General features: G+C 36.0%; 2 protein-coding genes across 10 annotated transcripts; both read left to right on the top strand.

Annotated features, from left to right (window-relative positions):
- Positions 1-687: 687 nt before the first annotated feature.
- Positions 688-3,189, top strand: LOC140892118 (uncharacterized). Of its 3 annotated transcripts, none has more exons than XM_073300869.1 (3): positions 688-740; positions 858-2,184; positions 2,407-3,189. In XM_073300869.1, exon 2 carries the CDS (start codon positions 883-885, stop codon positions 2,164-2,166), a length of 1,284 nt encoding a protein of 427 aa, XP_073156970.1. In that variant the 5' UTR covers positions 688-740; positions 858-882; the 3' UTR covers positions 2,167-2,184; positions 2,407-3,189. The 3 variants fall into 3 exon arrangements, with proteins under 3 accessions (XP_073156970.1, XP_073156969.1, XP_073156968.1); XM_073300868.1 differs by having other exon boundaries at positions 2,382-3,189; XM_073300867.1 differs by having other exon boundaries at positions 858-3,187.
- Positions 3,190-3,585: 396 nt separating this feature from the next.
- On the top strand, positions 3,586-13,138 carry LOC140887771 (uncharacterized). Of its 7 annotated transcripts, none has more exons than XR_012152003.1 (14): positions 3,586-3,950; positions 4,042-4,137; positions 5,109-5,192; positions 5,542-5,616; positions 6,070-6,150; positions 6,384-6,523; positions 7,649-7,906; positions 8,479-8,653; positions 9,028-9,111; positions 9,286-9,394; positions 9,474-9,667; positions 10,342-11,229; positions 12,418-12,529; positions 12,698-13,138. XR_012152003.1 is itself a non-coding variant. In XM_073295233.1 (12 exons), the coding sequence occupies exons 1-12, from the start codon at positions 3,828-3,830 to the stop codon at positions 10,522-10,524; spliced, it is 1,602 nt and encodes a 533-aa protein (XP_073151334.1). In that variant the 5' UTR covers positions 3,586-3,827; the 3' UTR covers positions 10,525-12,023. The 7 variants fall into 7 exon arrangements, 2 of the variants coding, with proteins under 2 accessions (XP_073151334.1, XP_073151335.1); XR_012152001.1 differs by having other exon boundaries at positions 12,757-13,137; XR_012152004.1 differs by lacking the exon at positions 12,418-12,529 and adding an exon at positions 12,034-12,109 and having other exon boundaries at positions 12,757-13,137.
- Positions 13,139-13,736: the final 598 nt, after the last annotated feature.

Raw genomic sequence — 13,736 nt, 5'->3', positions numbered from 1 at the left:
TCCACATTTATCTTTCTATCGTATCTTATATCTCTTATTTCAATTTAAAAATTTTGAAAAATTTCACTTTCAAACTTGAAAGTCACACATATAATATGTATCACGACCCGATTCTACTAAAGTAAGCCCAAGAATTGGAGGCCTACTAGCGAGAAGCCTATTATGATTTGGTCCATTTCAAATCGAAGTTGGTATAAATTGATGCCTATAAAATATCAAACAAATCGAACAAAATTTATTAATAATGTGTCTCTTATTATATTATTAAGAATGTGATTATTATAATAAATATATTTAGTATATAGATTTGAACATTGAACACCATCATATTGCAACAAAGCTTCCTAGCAAATTGCAGTATGGCCTTTTTAATTTCACTTTCATCCGTCTTATCAACCTGTTTAGACAGCTTTATTTGTACAAACTAATTTCAAATGAGTCCTCAAAATTGTTTTCATCTCAACTTTTAGCAACAACATTTACCTAAAATACCATTTGAAGTCCCCTTTTCAAATAGCATGCTTAAGAACTATGTATCAGCAGCCATCTCCCGCCACACTTTCTTTCAAGAACTTTTGACCATGTGCGAACGTGTCCAACTTCTATTGGATGTAAAAATGGACCCCATTGTATTACTGCTGCTATTTATAATGCAAACTGGGGCAGGCACACACTAGCAACCCTACCCTCCGTACTACAGGATACTAACTACTAAACAACAAACCCACGCAATTCACAAGGTATCTCCGAGCCAGAAATCTCGGTGATGTTTGACATTTTCCGTTATAGTGGTTTTTTCTCCAGTTTTTTTAGTGTTAATTGCTGAATTTCTTTGAAATTCTTGATGCATTTTACAGGGAAATGGGTGTATGATTGACGAAGATGGCGTCTGCAGCTTGCGTGAATAGCGGCGTCGCAATGTCGCCGGAGAATTTCCTGGAGTGTGCTCCGGCTAGGTTTCCAGTGTACCGATGGTTGAGCCCCGGAATCTCATTGAGTCGCGAGTTTCCAGAAGAAGATGCCTCCGAAACCGCCGTTACTAAGTCTTCTGGGAGAACTCGAGCGGCATCCGAGAGTACTGATGCGGAGAAGCAGGGAGATTCAGATCCGGGAATCTCCGGCGAAGGCTTCGTGGATTTCGAGTTTCGGCTTGAAGATCCAGTCGTGATGCTTTCCGCCGATGAGCTGTTCTGTAACGGTAAGTTGGTACCCTTGCAGTTCTCTTCAATCTACCAGCCAAAAACATCAGCTCAAGCTCCAGCTCCAGTCTCTTCCGAGATCAGGTCACTTGACGCACCAAAATTTCAGCGGACAAAGGAGATTTCGTCTACGGATCCTTATTTGTTCTCTCCGAAGGCGCCGAGATGTTCGACTCGATGGAAGGAGTTTATCGGCTTGAAAAAACTGTATCAGAGCAGCAAAGGGAAACAAGAGGATCGCAAAACTCCGTCTTCTCCATTGTCCTCTAATAGTCACGGCGATCGAAATTCCGCCAGAGGTCTTAAAAACTTTCTTCACCGCAGCACAAGATCATCACTCAATGCATCCATTGATTCATCCTTGAGCCTTCCATTGCTGAAGGAGATGGATAACGAGTCGGCATCCATTTCGTCACAGCCATCGCTCTCGTCTTCTTCATCAGGCCATGACCACGATGATCACCCAAGACTCTCGCTCGATTCCGACAAGCCAAGGCCTACTACTCGCACTTCTCATAAAACCACCAGAAGCCTCAACAGAGCTCGAGTAGTTAAGCACAAGACATTGTCATCAGACAACCCAACGGCAGCGTCACGAGTAGGCCGAAGTTCAACCCGGAAAGCACCGGAATCTACCGTCCCAGCTAGCGGCGTTTCCGTGGATAGCCCTCGAATGAAACCGTCCGGGAAAATCGTGTTTCATGGGTTGGAGAGAAGTTCTAGCAGTCCAAGCTCTTTGAATGGTGGCTCCCGCTACAAGCATCGAGGCATAGAGAGATCGTACTCGGAAAAATTACGTGTTGCTCCAGTTCTTAATGTACCAGTTTGCTCACTTCTAGGCTCTTCGAAATCTGTTGTTTTTGGGTTTCCTCTGTTCTACACGCAACAGAAGAAAGAAGGCGGCATTAATGGCGGTGGAAACAGAACTCAGCGTCATCTCTGCAAGAACCGTACCGATCGAACTTGAGACAGTACATTTCCCCGGGTAACATTTAACCTCTTAACACTTTTCCGCCCAGTTAACAATGATTTTAGCAAGTTGTCTCTTTACATTTCAATGTGGGTTTTGTTTGTTCCTCTTCACAACAAGTTTTCACAAATTACTGCTGCAATTTCTAATGTACATAACCAAAGAACATATATGGTTCACTCTATTTTTTTTTTTTTTTTTTGTTTAAAAAGCTGAATGGAATCTCTGATACTTTAGCTTTTCGAAAAGTTACGATCGGGTCCGCCGTGTTGTATTCGTACGCGCCTCCTTTGCGATTGGGTTTTGGTGAGCTACACTTTTGGGAATGCAACGTAACACGGCATGCACTGCGCGCTTTCCCTGTTGTATTTGTTGTTGTACATTTGTACTCTTTTATTTTGTTTCTTCTTCCATTGTTCAGTCCTTTTTATTTTTATTTTTTTAATTATAATATAATATAGTTATTTGGGAAGCAATATTATTCGCAAAACTGCCACCTCTACTGCTCCGCTGTTCTTTCCTTTTCATTCATTTTATGCCAGTTTAATTTTTCCTGTATTTTTTTTACCATTAATTAATGAAAGTTTAGTAGACATGAAAATTAATTAATTAATAATATTTATAAACCCAATTATAAATTGAATAAAGATGTGAATGTGAGAATTGAATTTACACAAGAAACATTTAGTTTATCTCTTATTATTTTTTCGATCAATTTGGTTTTGACATATATAACCCGAAATCAAACCAAATAAATTTAGGTTTTTACACATATCCGAATTTCAAAACCTCTAGTTTTGCTTTGTCGAGAGATGAGATGTTATTATTTGTGGGTTTGGCTAACATCATCCAAGCTCTTTCTCTACTTTCAAGGCCGAGCCTTTATCAGGTGGAGCCTAAAATTATTTGTGGGTTTGGCTGACATGACTGGATTAATAGTTGCTTTCTGCGTTTTGACCAGATGTTGGCTAATTGAAGCCCATGAATTATTAATATGCCTTTAATGGATAATAAATGTTAGTATAAGCAAATAGCCCAGCTGGATAATTATTTGTCTTCTGCAATTATTTATATTTTTCCTTTAATATTTATATGTAATAATCATTTACTTCCTCTCTTCTATATTATTAAATTTGAGTTATAGATAATAACTACTTTGGTTTTAAAAAATAAAGTAACTATTTTTAGTAGGTTATGTCATACTTATTTTTTGTTTCCAAAATACTCTTATCTCATAATTATCATAATTTTTTAAAACAAAATAAATAATAATAAATTAATAATAAAAAACATAACATTAAATATAAATTATTTAAATTTTATTATATTTCATATAAAAGTTTGTGACACACAAATATAAAACTATATATTTTAAATAAAAATTTAATTTATATGCACGCATGGTGTGCATATGTTTACTAATTTAATATAAATTTCAACACCTATTTGTCACCGCAAAGCCACGTGTCAGTTTTTGCGGTGATTCGACAATTTCTTTACAAGAGTTAATTGGGCCAAACTGGATAATGCCCAATCCAAAACAAGGTCCAGCCCAACAAGCGCCTTCTTGTTCCTTCTGGACTTGGAGATAGCATCAGTGTGAATCCTAGTAGAATTTGGTGGGTGGAGGTAGCAACAGTTTTGAGAGCTCCGCCGCCATGGCCGGCGGCGGCTACTCGTGCAATACAGCAAGAGAAACTTTGGAGTGGATTGTTGCTATCAAAGATTTCCTAGAACCCTACAGATTCTTCTTGGATGCTCATGTTGTCAATTTCTTCACTGTAATTCTTCTTTCAGTTCGGATGTAAATATTTGGAATTGGATTGTGTGTTTACTGCAATGACTTGTTGATATTCGAGTGAATTCTAATAGGACAGGCTGTGGGAGGCTGTCGACAAAGAGTGGATGGATTGTCTTCGGAGAGAGCCTGTGGGACTTCTCCTTCAGATTCCTTCTGGTGTGATGCAGGTACTTTCTTAATATCCACATTTTCATTTTGAGGTTAAATTCGTGTGCTTTATGACTTTGAAAGTGTATTGACAATTTTAGATATGGTTTTCCATCTAGTATATCACATTTACTTTTTATATTTTGTTGCTGCAAAGTTATGAACTTACTTTGTAATTCATCAAACCTGATCGTAACCATGGTTCTAACCGAACTTGATTGAACATAGCCACACAATCATCACCTTTAGGTCCTCTCCATAAAGGTTGCACAGATATGCTTTGGTAGGGGTAGAACTAGCTGATGAGAGAGGCATGGAAACCGCTTTTGCTAATGAAAAATAAATATAATTTTTATTCATAATTTTTCTAACAATACAGGTTTTGCATCCCCTAATCTCCATCCAATGTCCAGGATCCCAGGGTCCATATTACCTTATTTGTACTATATTCTCGGTCCACCCCTGTTCGGAGGCATATAAAGAAGGCAGGAAGTACATGAATGTGCATTGTCTTTTAAGTATTAGATTAGCTGTTTACATTTTGATTTCGTGTCTTCTATTGTTCTTTATTTCATTCTTAGTTTTACATGCCGCATTTTAGTAGTTAGTGCTTGGATGGGGTGGGATTAATTGAACGATTCCTTTAGGTTGTGCTTGGATCAATGGGTTTGCATTGGTGAAATCAAATCCACTCAAATCCTTCAAATTTTAATTCAAATGCAACCAATTCCTCGACTTCCTTGTATGGTCAAAATTTAAAGTTGTGTTTGGATGGATTTGTGAGAGGATTTCAAATCAAATTGGAAAATACATCAATCGAACGATAACCTTAGTTCTTCATTTATTTTTCTTGTTTCTACTCTCGTCTCTTTTTTATATTTTACAATCCCCATGTCTAGCTTATTGCTGGAGATATACAGATGGAATCTCAAGCTTCATGAGAATCATGTCCTCATAATTTTCTCTCAATTTTTTTTGCTGCTGTTGCTAGAATAATTGGCCTGCCTCACTTAAAGAATTTGTTTGCACTCTAAAAGCGCTTTCTCTTCCTCGTGAGCAAGCTGATCTGCAGGAGGTATGTTTTGTTTACTACCTTTTGCATTTTAATAATTTCTTTTAACTGCGATGTCTTCTGATATATTGTTGGTGAGTTGTTGGCAAGTCTGCTGTCCATTTTGTCCTTGCAGTTTTTATGAAGTCATATCTAACATTCTAATTATCTAAGAACTTTTTCAATAGAAGAACTTCATACTCTCACACTTCAGATGACAGTAGGTTATAGTGAAAGCAGTTCAGGAATTTTTGGACCAGATTTAGTTTCGTATTTCTTCTACTTTTAAATACCATTTGAACTTATAGCTGGATATCACTTTCAACTTAATTCAGAAAATCAGGTCAATTTATTTATCCCTTTGTCTTTGCAGGCATTCCCAGGTCTGAATGTGGCATCACTAAATGATGTCATATCTCAAGGCATGAACCGAAAGAAAAAGCATGAAGTATGCTTGCATCCTACCTTTTCTTTGTTCTTCATCTGTTTGGATTTCATTTCCAGATCTGCCATGATCTTTTTATGTAGTACAATATGAGCTATTTGTATAGATAAAGACCTGGAGCTTTGTTTTATGGGTGGTAGGCTGGCAGTCTCATTATTGCTAGATGAATGATGCTGCTAATGGATGGTCCTGGTAATCTTGTTGATCCTTGATGGATGACACTATGCTAGTGAGGTTCTACATTAGTTTTGATAGATGTAATACTAATTTTGTTATATAGTTGGCCATCTTTAGAATACAGTTTCATCTTGTGGAAGCTTATGCATGGTCCACATCAAATAACTTTTATTTTAAGTCATTTAACCTTGGACTTCAATGTCACGTCTGGACTCCGGCCTTTGTTTAGTATGTGGGCAGGAATCCTAATTCTGTTATCTTTGGTACTCGTTGATCCAGATAGAATCACTAGCTTCTGTTATTGGCTTGATTGCTAAAAGTGTTGGGGCCGACACAGTTGTGGATGTTGGATCTGGTCAGGTATGATTTCAGTTGCTTTATGTTGCTCCCGATAATCCTACCCTGTACAAAATAATAGTAGTTTTTGCAGACTGCGAATTAAAATTACTCTGTGCAGTCATGGATTTGTTGCAAAGTGTTATTATGTGGTAAATGATTGTATAGTATATACAAGCTTTCTTGGATCTCATGTATGATACAAAATTAGATTCTTTTTTTTGGACTTAATGATTCCATTAAATTTGATTTTTCAGGGGTATCTTTCTCAAGTTCTTTGTTTCGAAAATGAGCTTTCTGTAGTAGCCATTGATGCTTCCTCCCATCATGGAGGCATTACTGATGCACGTGCCAAACGTATCAAGAAATATTATGCAGCTAAGATGCGGAAATCTTGGTATGAAACCAAAATCATTATGATCATTTTTCTGATATCTTGACAAATTGTAACCACCTTCATAAACTCGTTTCCTGGTCACTTACTAGCTTCCTGTTCAATTATTTTTCTGTCTTCAAACCAGTAGTGATAATCTGATCTGTGTTTCATGAACTTGGGTAATGGTACCATTAGATTCAAGTCGGGTAATGGGATGATATTTTTTCCCTGATCTGGCTTAAGATTTATAGATCTTTGATCTGTAAGGAAACTGTGATAGTGCATAGCACTAATATATGAGGATCGCTGTTCTCTCACCGTTCTTCCTTCCTGTCTAGATGCGCATGTGTTTGTATTGTGATGTGCATATGTATGTATCTGAGTGTTTTCATTGGTTATGTTTTTGTGCACACATGTCTATGATCACGAGTATGTTTTGGGGATGCACCCTTTTCATTGAATTTGTTTCTTGTACACATGATATTCATTTTGGAATCTGATTTATATTGACCAGTTCTCTGATTGGAATTATTTATTTGTCTTTAAAAATAAAATAAAATAAGAGTTTGTGTTCTCTTGTGGAGAAGATTTTTGTCATTCTGAAACTTTATTCCGGAATCCAAACAAATAATGGTAGGTATGCGTTCTCCTAGTTTGATTTGTAATTTCACTATGATGGCATTTCATGATTTTGACATCTGTACACTTGTATAAATTGGAAACCATTAATGTGGTCTCTCTTGGGCATCTCATTTGATCCTCTTTCCTGACGTTCATCCCATTTCCAATTTCAGTTTCGTTCTCACCTTTTGTTTTCAGAATCATGTTTACAATTTTAATATTTGGGGTTGTTTTAAATTGGATTGATGAGCATAATAATCTATATATAATAATGTGTTTGCTTCTCCTAAGTCAGATAAAAATGGGGGGTTCCTTCTGTGAATAATGCCCCATTATTCTGATGGTTTAGAGTTTTTACTGTTTTGTTGGGTTACTTGCATCTGAATTATATGCTCCGGCTAATCATATTTATTTATTTATTATTATTTTTTAATGAATTTTTGTATTTGCTAGTTCAAATCCTGCATAATCATTTATAAGTATTATCTTGTATTTGGGCTAATAGATTGTCAATTCTTCTGTTAGTCCAGTGCAAAGAGTTTTGACCATGCCAAAAACAGTCACATGCCGAGTACTGACTCCAGACATGTTGAAAAATATCAGCAGCTTATCAAAGGCAAATGATTCTGAAAAGTCTAATATTTTGGACATAAGTATCGAAGAAAAATCTCAGAAAGGAAGTGCTGGCAGTGAAATTGCCTCTCTTTCATGCACTAATGAGAAATCTTCGTTGATTCTGGCTGGACTCCATGCTTGTGGAGACCTTTCAGTGACAATGCTTAGGTACCCATCACATTTTTTAATGTTTTACTAATAACTGGTGTTTGCAGCAATTTGCCTCGCTTAATGATCATTTTATATGGTAAATACTTGCATGCAAATATCAATTTAAATTTGTTAGACAGCGGGTAGGTCTCAATGCCAATACCTCAATTAAAATTACGGTGTTAGTCACTATCTTTATGGAGCCTGTATTATTCTAATGCCTCTATTGGTTTTGTCATAAAATATCATAAGTTGGAATTTTCTACATGCTTAAGGAGTCCCTAACTTTTCAGATATATAATGAATTGTAAACCATGTAGAATGATTGAAGCACACGTTCGTTGTCAACATAAAATATACGTGTCAGTTATTAATTTGTTCCATTTTTAATCAATAAATTTTACAAGTTATGCATTTTTCGGGAATCTTAGTTTCTATGGTGTTGTGTCGAGTCATGATGATAGTTCCTTCATACTATTTGAGCCTACGTGACTCTGTTATATTTTCTTTATTGTATTCCATAGCTTGCTGTAATCTATATATCTTGCTTTATGTCTGCTGGGTGTAACTACTGACCATCTTTTACTTAGGACTTTCGTCGAATGCGAAGAGGTCAAAGCGGTGGTTAGCATTGGTTGCTGTTATAACTTGTTATCTGAAAAAGGGATCCATGAAGCTTATTTTGAAAGTGGTTTTCCAATGAGCAAGGGTGCTAACTCTGCAAGTTTACTTCTTGGGAAAAGTGCCCGTGACCTTGCTTGTCAGGTTTGTGTGCAATTTTAGTTTTGCCTTCGTGTGTAGATATTTGGATGTGGACCACAAACCTCAACTTTTGCATTCTGCATTTATTGTTTCAGCTAAGAATTTATAGTACAAACTGTATCTCAATTTATTTATATGGTTTTCTGATGGCTGTGCATTGATTTATTGTTGTATGGTGCTAGATCAACTGGTATTGTGCAGTGCCATTCACTCACTTTTCTTGCAACTTTGATATTCAATGTTATGTTCGTGCTGATTATGCTGCCTTTCTCTTATGAAATTGTGTGATTAATTTCTGTTGATTGTGTTTTGGTTAGTGTCAACTACTAGGTCTCCATGCAATTTTTTTTGCTGACACATTGCCTTGAAATAAATAGAGTGCAGATAGATGGAAAAGCCTGGGAGAAACTGCCGGCCTTCATAATTTTGAGCTTCATTCTTTTCGTGCTGCCTTTCAGATGGTATTTGAGACGGCACCTAGTTACTTTACTGTAGTCCAAGTGAATTAGTGAAATAAGGATATATCTACTTCTGTAATGTCTTCCGCCGACCAATGATTTTTCTTTTTATGTGTCATTCTTTTTCTACCAAAGTAGTTAGTTTTACGAAGACTCACACCTTGTTGAACTTTGAAGGTACTTCTACGATACTATCCAGAAATTATGATCCAAAGCCCTGCAATAGGGCGTCAAGGCAAAGCTTTGCGCCGCCAACATCATCGCAGGATCTTAGAGTCTGATACTGGTATTTTTGAATCTCTATAAGGACTGACAGAAGAAAGCGTAGCGATTCTCTATTTCTTTTACTGACGGTTCATTTGCAGGTTCAATCGGAGCTATTGATGCCTTAGTTGGTGAAGGATCTTCATACCTGAATTATGCTAGTGAAGAAACTGACAGTGTTTATAGGTATTCAATGTTTGTGAAGTTTTGCCATTCTGGATTAAGTCGGCTTGGTCATAGCAATTTTCACGATATTGACTTCTCTGACTTGTGGAAGGAAGCTGAACAATTTTCTGTGAGTTTGTTTTCTCTATTTTCACATTCCATCTGTTTTACAATTACCACTATCCAGGAAAATCAATTTGTTAGTTGATTCCGCTTTATAAATCATTCCTGATCTCATCGCTCCTTGATGGATACTAATGGCTGTGTATTTCTAGACGTGAAAAATGGAAAATTACCACATCGAGTTTGTTAGTGTGGTGGTTAGAAAGTGAGTTCATGTCAACAATTTCTTGGTTTTTCATGTTAAATTTATTTGATTCTCGGTGAGGTTGGAGTTGAATTTTATGTAATCCTATGTTTGGTGAAATGCAGTTGTTATGGGGCAGTATTTTGTGTTTCACCCCAGTTTTGGAGTTGAGTGCTAGGACTTCTATATTCCTTCTGAATTGCCTTTCATGTTTTGAATGATGTGGACTAGTATCTTTCCAAAAGATTGGATAGTCTCTTGAAGTTATTGCAAAGCAAACTTACCATTTTTTCCGGTTGTATGTTGATATATGGATATAGATATGTTCGGAAGTATGTTATGCATCTATGTCTGACACCAGCCATCCATACCCAGACTTAGAATTCTCTCGGAGTTTCGGCTTACACAAGTTTAACTGTTATTTTTTTAACGTATATGGCTGAGATGTGGATGGCATAAAGATTTTCATAATCTGCTATGAACTATTTACCCTGCAGGCACTCATTGGGCCTTACTGGACTCTTCGGGCTGCTCTGGGACCTGTTTTGGAAACTGTTCTGCTGCTTGATAGATTATTATTCCTTCAGGAGCAAGGCGACTTGCTTAAAGCAGTTATGCTGCCTATATTTAATCCTGTTTTATCTCCTAGAAATGTAGCTTTGATTGCAAAAAAACTGTGAAACAACTTCTATAACAAGTTGTCATGAACCGCAATCACTTTGTTCCTTTGTCTGTTACAACAATCAGGTGCTTAAAATGCGCAGGAAGAAAGGCAATTGGTAGTTTGGTACTCAGTGGCTGAGAAGAGTTGTTGGATGCTCGTGTGAGATTTGGTTGACAAATAGAGTTTATTTACAAATTTTCTTTTTCTCATTTGAGGATCACGTGATGGCATATTTTATCAGGGTATCGTGCATTGAATTGTATGCATGCTTTTTCTAGGGAGAGAGAGTGGGATATAATTTACAGTGAACAGAGAGAAATATGGGTTTTTCTGGTTTTTATACCAGAAATGTTGTCAATTATTTATTTTACAGCTTTTATACTGAGATATTGCGAAGAATGAAGAATCTGCAATAATTGGTTAACGTTTCTGAATACCGTCATCCTATCATCGATTTTACTGGCCCTTTCTCCTGTTAAATTATGTTGCAAGTTTTTATTTGATTTCTATATTAGATTTTCTTGACTTGTAGATTGGAACTTGTACGCCCTCCTGAAAACCAAGTGCTATCTAAAATCGAAAACCTGTTACTCTGATTTTCTCTTGAAATTTAGGGATTTTATATGATAAAAGATGGAGCTTCTTGAGAAGATGTATGGGCTACCGCAGTGGAGATTCTTGGTCCAAAAGCTCGAGCCAGCTTCAGTTGCAATGGACAAAAGTAAGCTGCTTGGCTTTTAAAAGCTTTATCTTCATATGGGTATAGATGTAAATGTACTCACTACTCATGCCTTTTGGATGTTACTACAACCTCAAGTATCTTTGGACAATGTAAGTACATGTATGTATTTCTTATGGATCAGATCAAAATAACTATCCTAAGGTTCAACCAATCCATTTGGATAAGATACATCCATCAGATGCCAATGAAAACTGATGGGTTGGGGATTTCTACTGATGTTAGTGCCTTATTCAGTCAAACTTTAGTGTTTAAATCTTGCCTTCCATGGTTTTCAATAATCGTTCTTGTACATGGAGTCAACATACAAATGCAATCATTTATATGTCTGTAGTTTTATTTTTTAAGGATTTCTCTTTATCCTTGTTTGCTACTTTTTCATATATGTGGTTCATTCATAGAACAATATATTACTAATGCTTAATTACTCAGACCGCTCTAAATTTCCATTATATCTTAAGATTTCTTATTACATGGAAAGAAATTACTTGAATTTGAGTATAAATCTTTTCATGCGCGGACAGCAAATTTCTGCAAGCAGACCCGTGCTAGATATTTTCTTTGCAAAACTTTTAACTTTTGGAACTACCGATTAATTGTTGATCCAAAGGTGATATTGTGTATTTAAATTTTAATTCAGAAATTTTTTAACCAAATGCCTGAAAGCAAATAGCTTTGGGAGCCTTCTTGTTCAGTTGTTTGCCTCGTTTTGTTCATTATGACATGCAAGTTTCTGTAAGTAATTTCTTATGTTTTTTCTCATCCTTATGTGTGTGAGCTGTTTAGGTAAGTTGTGGGTGGTATTGAAGGGAAGATAACGATGTTTATCAGTACAAGTATTCATCTTATCGCTGAATTGAAGGTTTATCAAATGCATCATTAAGGGTTTATCTTTTTTACTTAATGACATACTATTTCAGTATTTGTACCCCATGCTGGTACGATAAAGATAGTTTCATTTGTTAGGTAATCATTTTGTTACCCAACAATCTTTTCCCATTTTTTTTAATTTGCTTAGTTTCTAAACTGAGTTAGAAATATCTGATGAATTTCATTCCTGTGCTGTCATTTTCGTGAAATCCCGTCTTTTTTTTTTTTTAACTTCATTTATGGTACGTGTTCACCTCGTACAATTCCTTTTCACCATATAATTTAGTCTCTCTGAAACAGATGTGTCACCCCCATGCCCTTCTGTTTAACATCTTTAAACTGAGCCCTTAAAAATAGGGGGAAAGGACAAAGGAAATAGCGATGCCTACATTCAATCAATTGTTTCGTCATGGTAAGAGCTCCCTTGGGCGCTATGATATTCAATGATGAATCTCATTTCACACGCACACGCACGTGCTGCGCTTTAGTGCTGAAAGGGTTAGCTATATATTGTTGCATGCATGAAACCTTAGGTATGTGGTTGATCTGAAAATTCTGTTCTTTTTTCAAAAAAACTTAGGCACTAAGGTAGGGCTGTCTTTCTCACTGCTAAAGTTAACTCATGTTGTGCACGACTAGATGCCACGAGCAATTCGTCTGATTTGGCGTGACAACTGGCAGCTTGTGGAAGTTTCGCGTGTTCATGTTTGAAAAAAATAAGCTGTCGTTTTGCGCAAAGTGATTTGGTTTGTGGGGGAATATGTAAAAAACTTAGTTGTCAAGTCAATAATGTGATTGTTTGTAACAAGATAACCTGGAGGTTGCTATCACTATAAAGGCAGATGGATGAAGAATTCAAAGTATTTGGACAAAAATAAGTAGCTGATATACATTATGCTTTACCAGTCAACATTTAAAATTCCAGAAATAGATAAGGTGGCCTGTAAAAAATGTGCGAGGCTTTCGTTTTCAGCATCTGTGCGGAGTAACTAGTTGAAAGTGAGCCACACTACTACATTTATTTGGTTGCGGGACACGTGGGTGTCTAAAACGTGGTGTTTTATGGGAAATTATTTCAAAAAGTGTTTTTTTTTTTTTTTTTAACTAAAGATGGTGATTCATTTTTGTTGTTTGTTCTCTATCCACTAATGTCGTCTGAAGTTTTATTTTCGAGGTATTGCACATAATTTTAATATTTCTTCTTTGTTTAAAAAAAAAATGAATAATGATTGGGTCAGAAATGCCTCTCTTGCCTCTTCTCGAGTCCTCGACCCATTCTTGATTGGTTCGCTCGAAGAATTGTTGTGTCTTGTATTTGACTTTTACGATAAGTACAAAAAGTATATGTCAAAAGATAAGGTGTCAAATTAAAAGGGGTGTCAATTGGACAGTTTTCGGGTAGGTTTGGCTAAATTGGGTATCCTTGTGGCCCTTTGAACTCGATGAGTCCAATCTAAATTAGATTTGTTCGATCAGTTAGAAATCAAATAATTTTAAATTTAGAAATTAATAAAAATCATTAAATTTAATTTTAAATATATATTGATGATATTTAAAATAAAAAAAGTTAAAAGTTATCAATTTGTAATTAATTAATAATTATTAGTTAAAAACATTAT

The sequence above is a fragment of the Henckelia pumila genome, chromosome 3 (assembly GCF_033568475.1).
Source record: "Henckelia pumila isolate YLH828 chromosome 3, ASM3356847v2, whole genome shotgun sequence".
Lineage (NCBI taxonomy): Eukaryota > Viridiplantae > Streptophyta > Magnoliopsida > Lamiales > Gesneriaceae > Henckelia > Henckelia pumila.
The sequence above is the reverse complement of the archived record's forward strand: the minus strand, read 5'-3'. Positions and strand labels throughout refer to the sequence as shown.

What these genes read in the sequence shown, in the direction of transcription:
- LOC140892118 (XM_073300869.1), top strand. Translation starts at nt 883, where the DNA reads ATGGCGTCTGCAGCTTGCGTGAATAGCGGCGTCGCAATGTCGCCGGAG.
- LOC140887771 (XM_073295233.1), top strand. Translation starts at nt 3,828, where the DNA reads ATGGCCGGCGGCGGCTACTCGTGCAATACAGCAAGAGAAACTTTGGAG. An exon ending in CCCGTGACCTTGCTTGTCAG is followed by an intron (nt 8,654 to 9,027) that starts GTTTGTGTGCAA and finishes TGAAATAAATAG; the next exon opens with AGTGCAGATAGATGGAAAAG. An exon ending in TTCGTGCTGCCTTTCAGATG is followed by an intron (nt 9,112 to 9,285) that starts GTATTTGAGACG and finishes TGAACTTTGAAG; the next exon opens with GTACTTCTACGATACTATCC.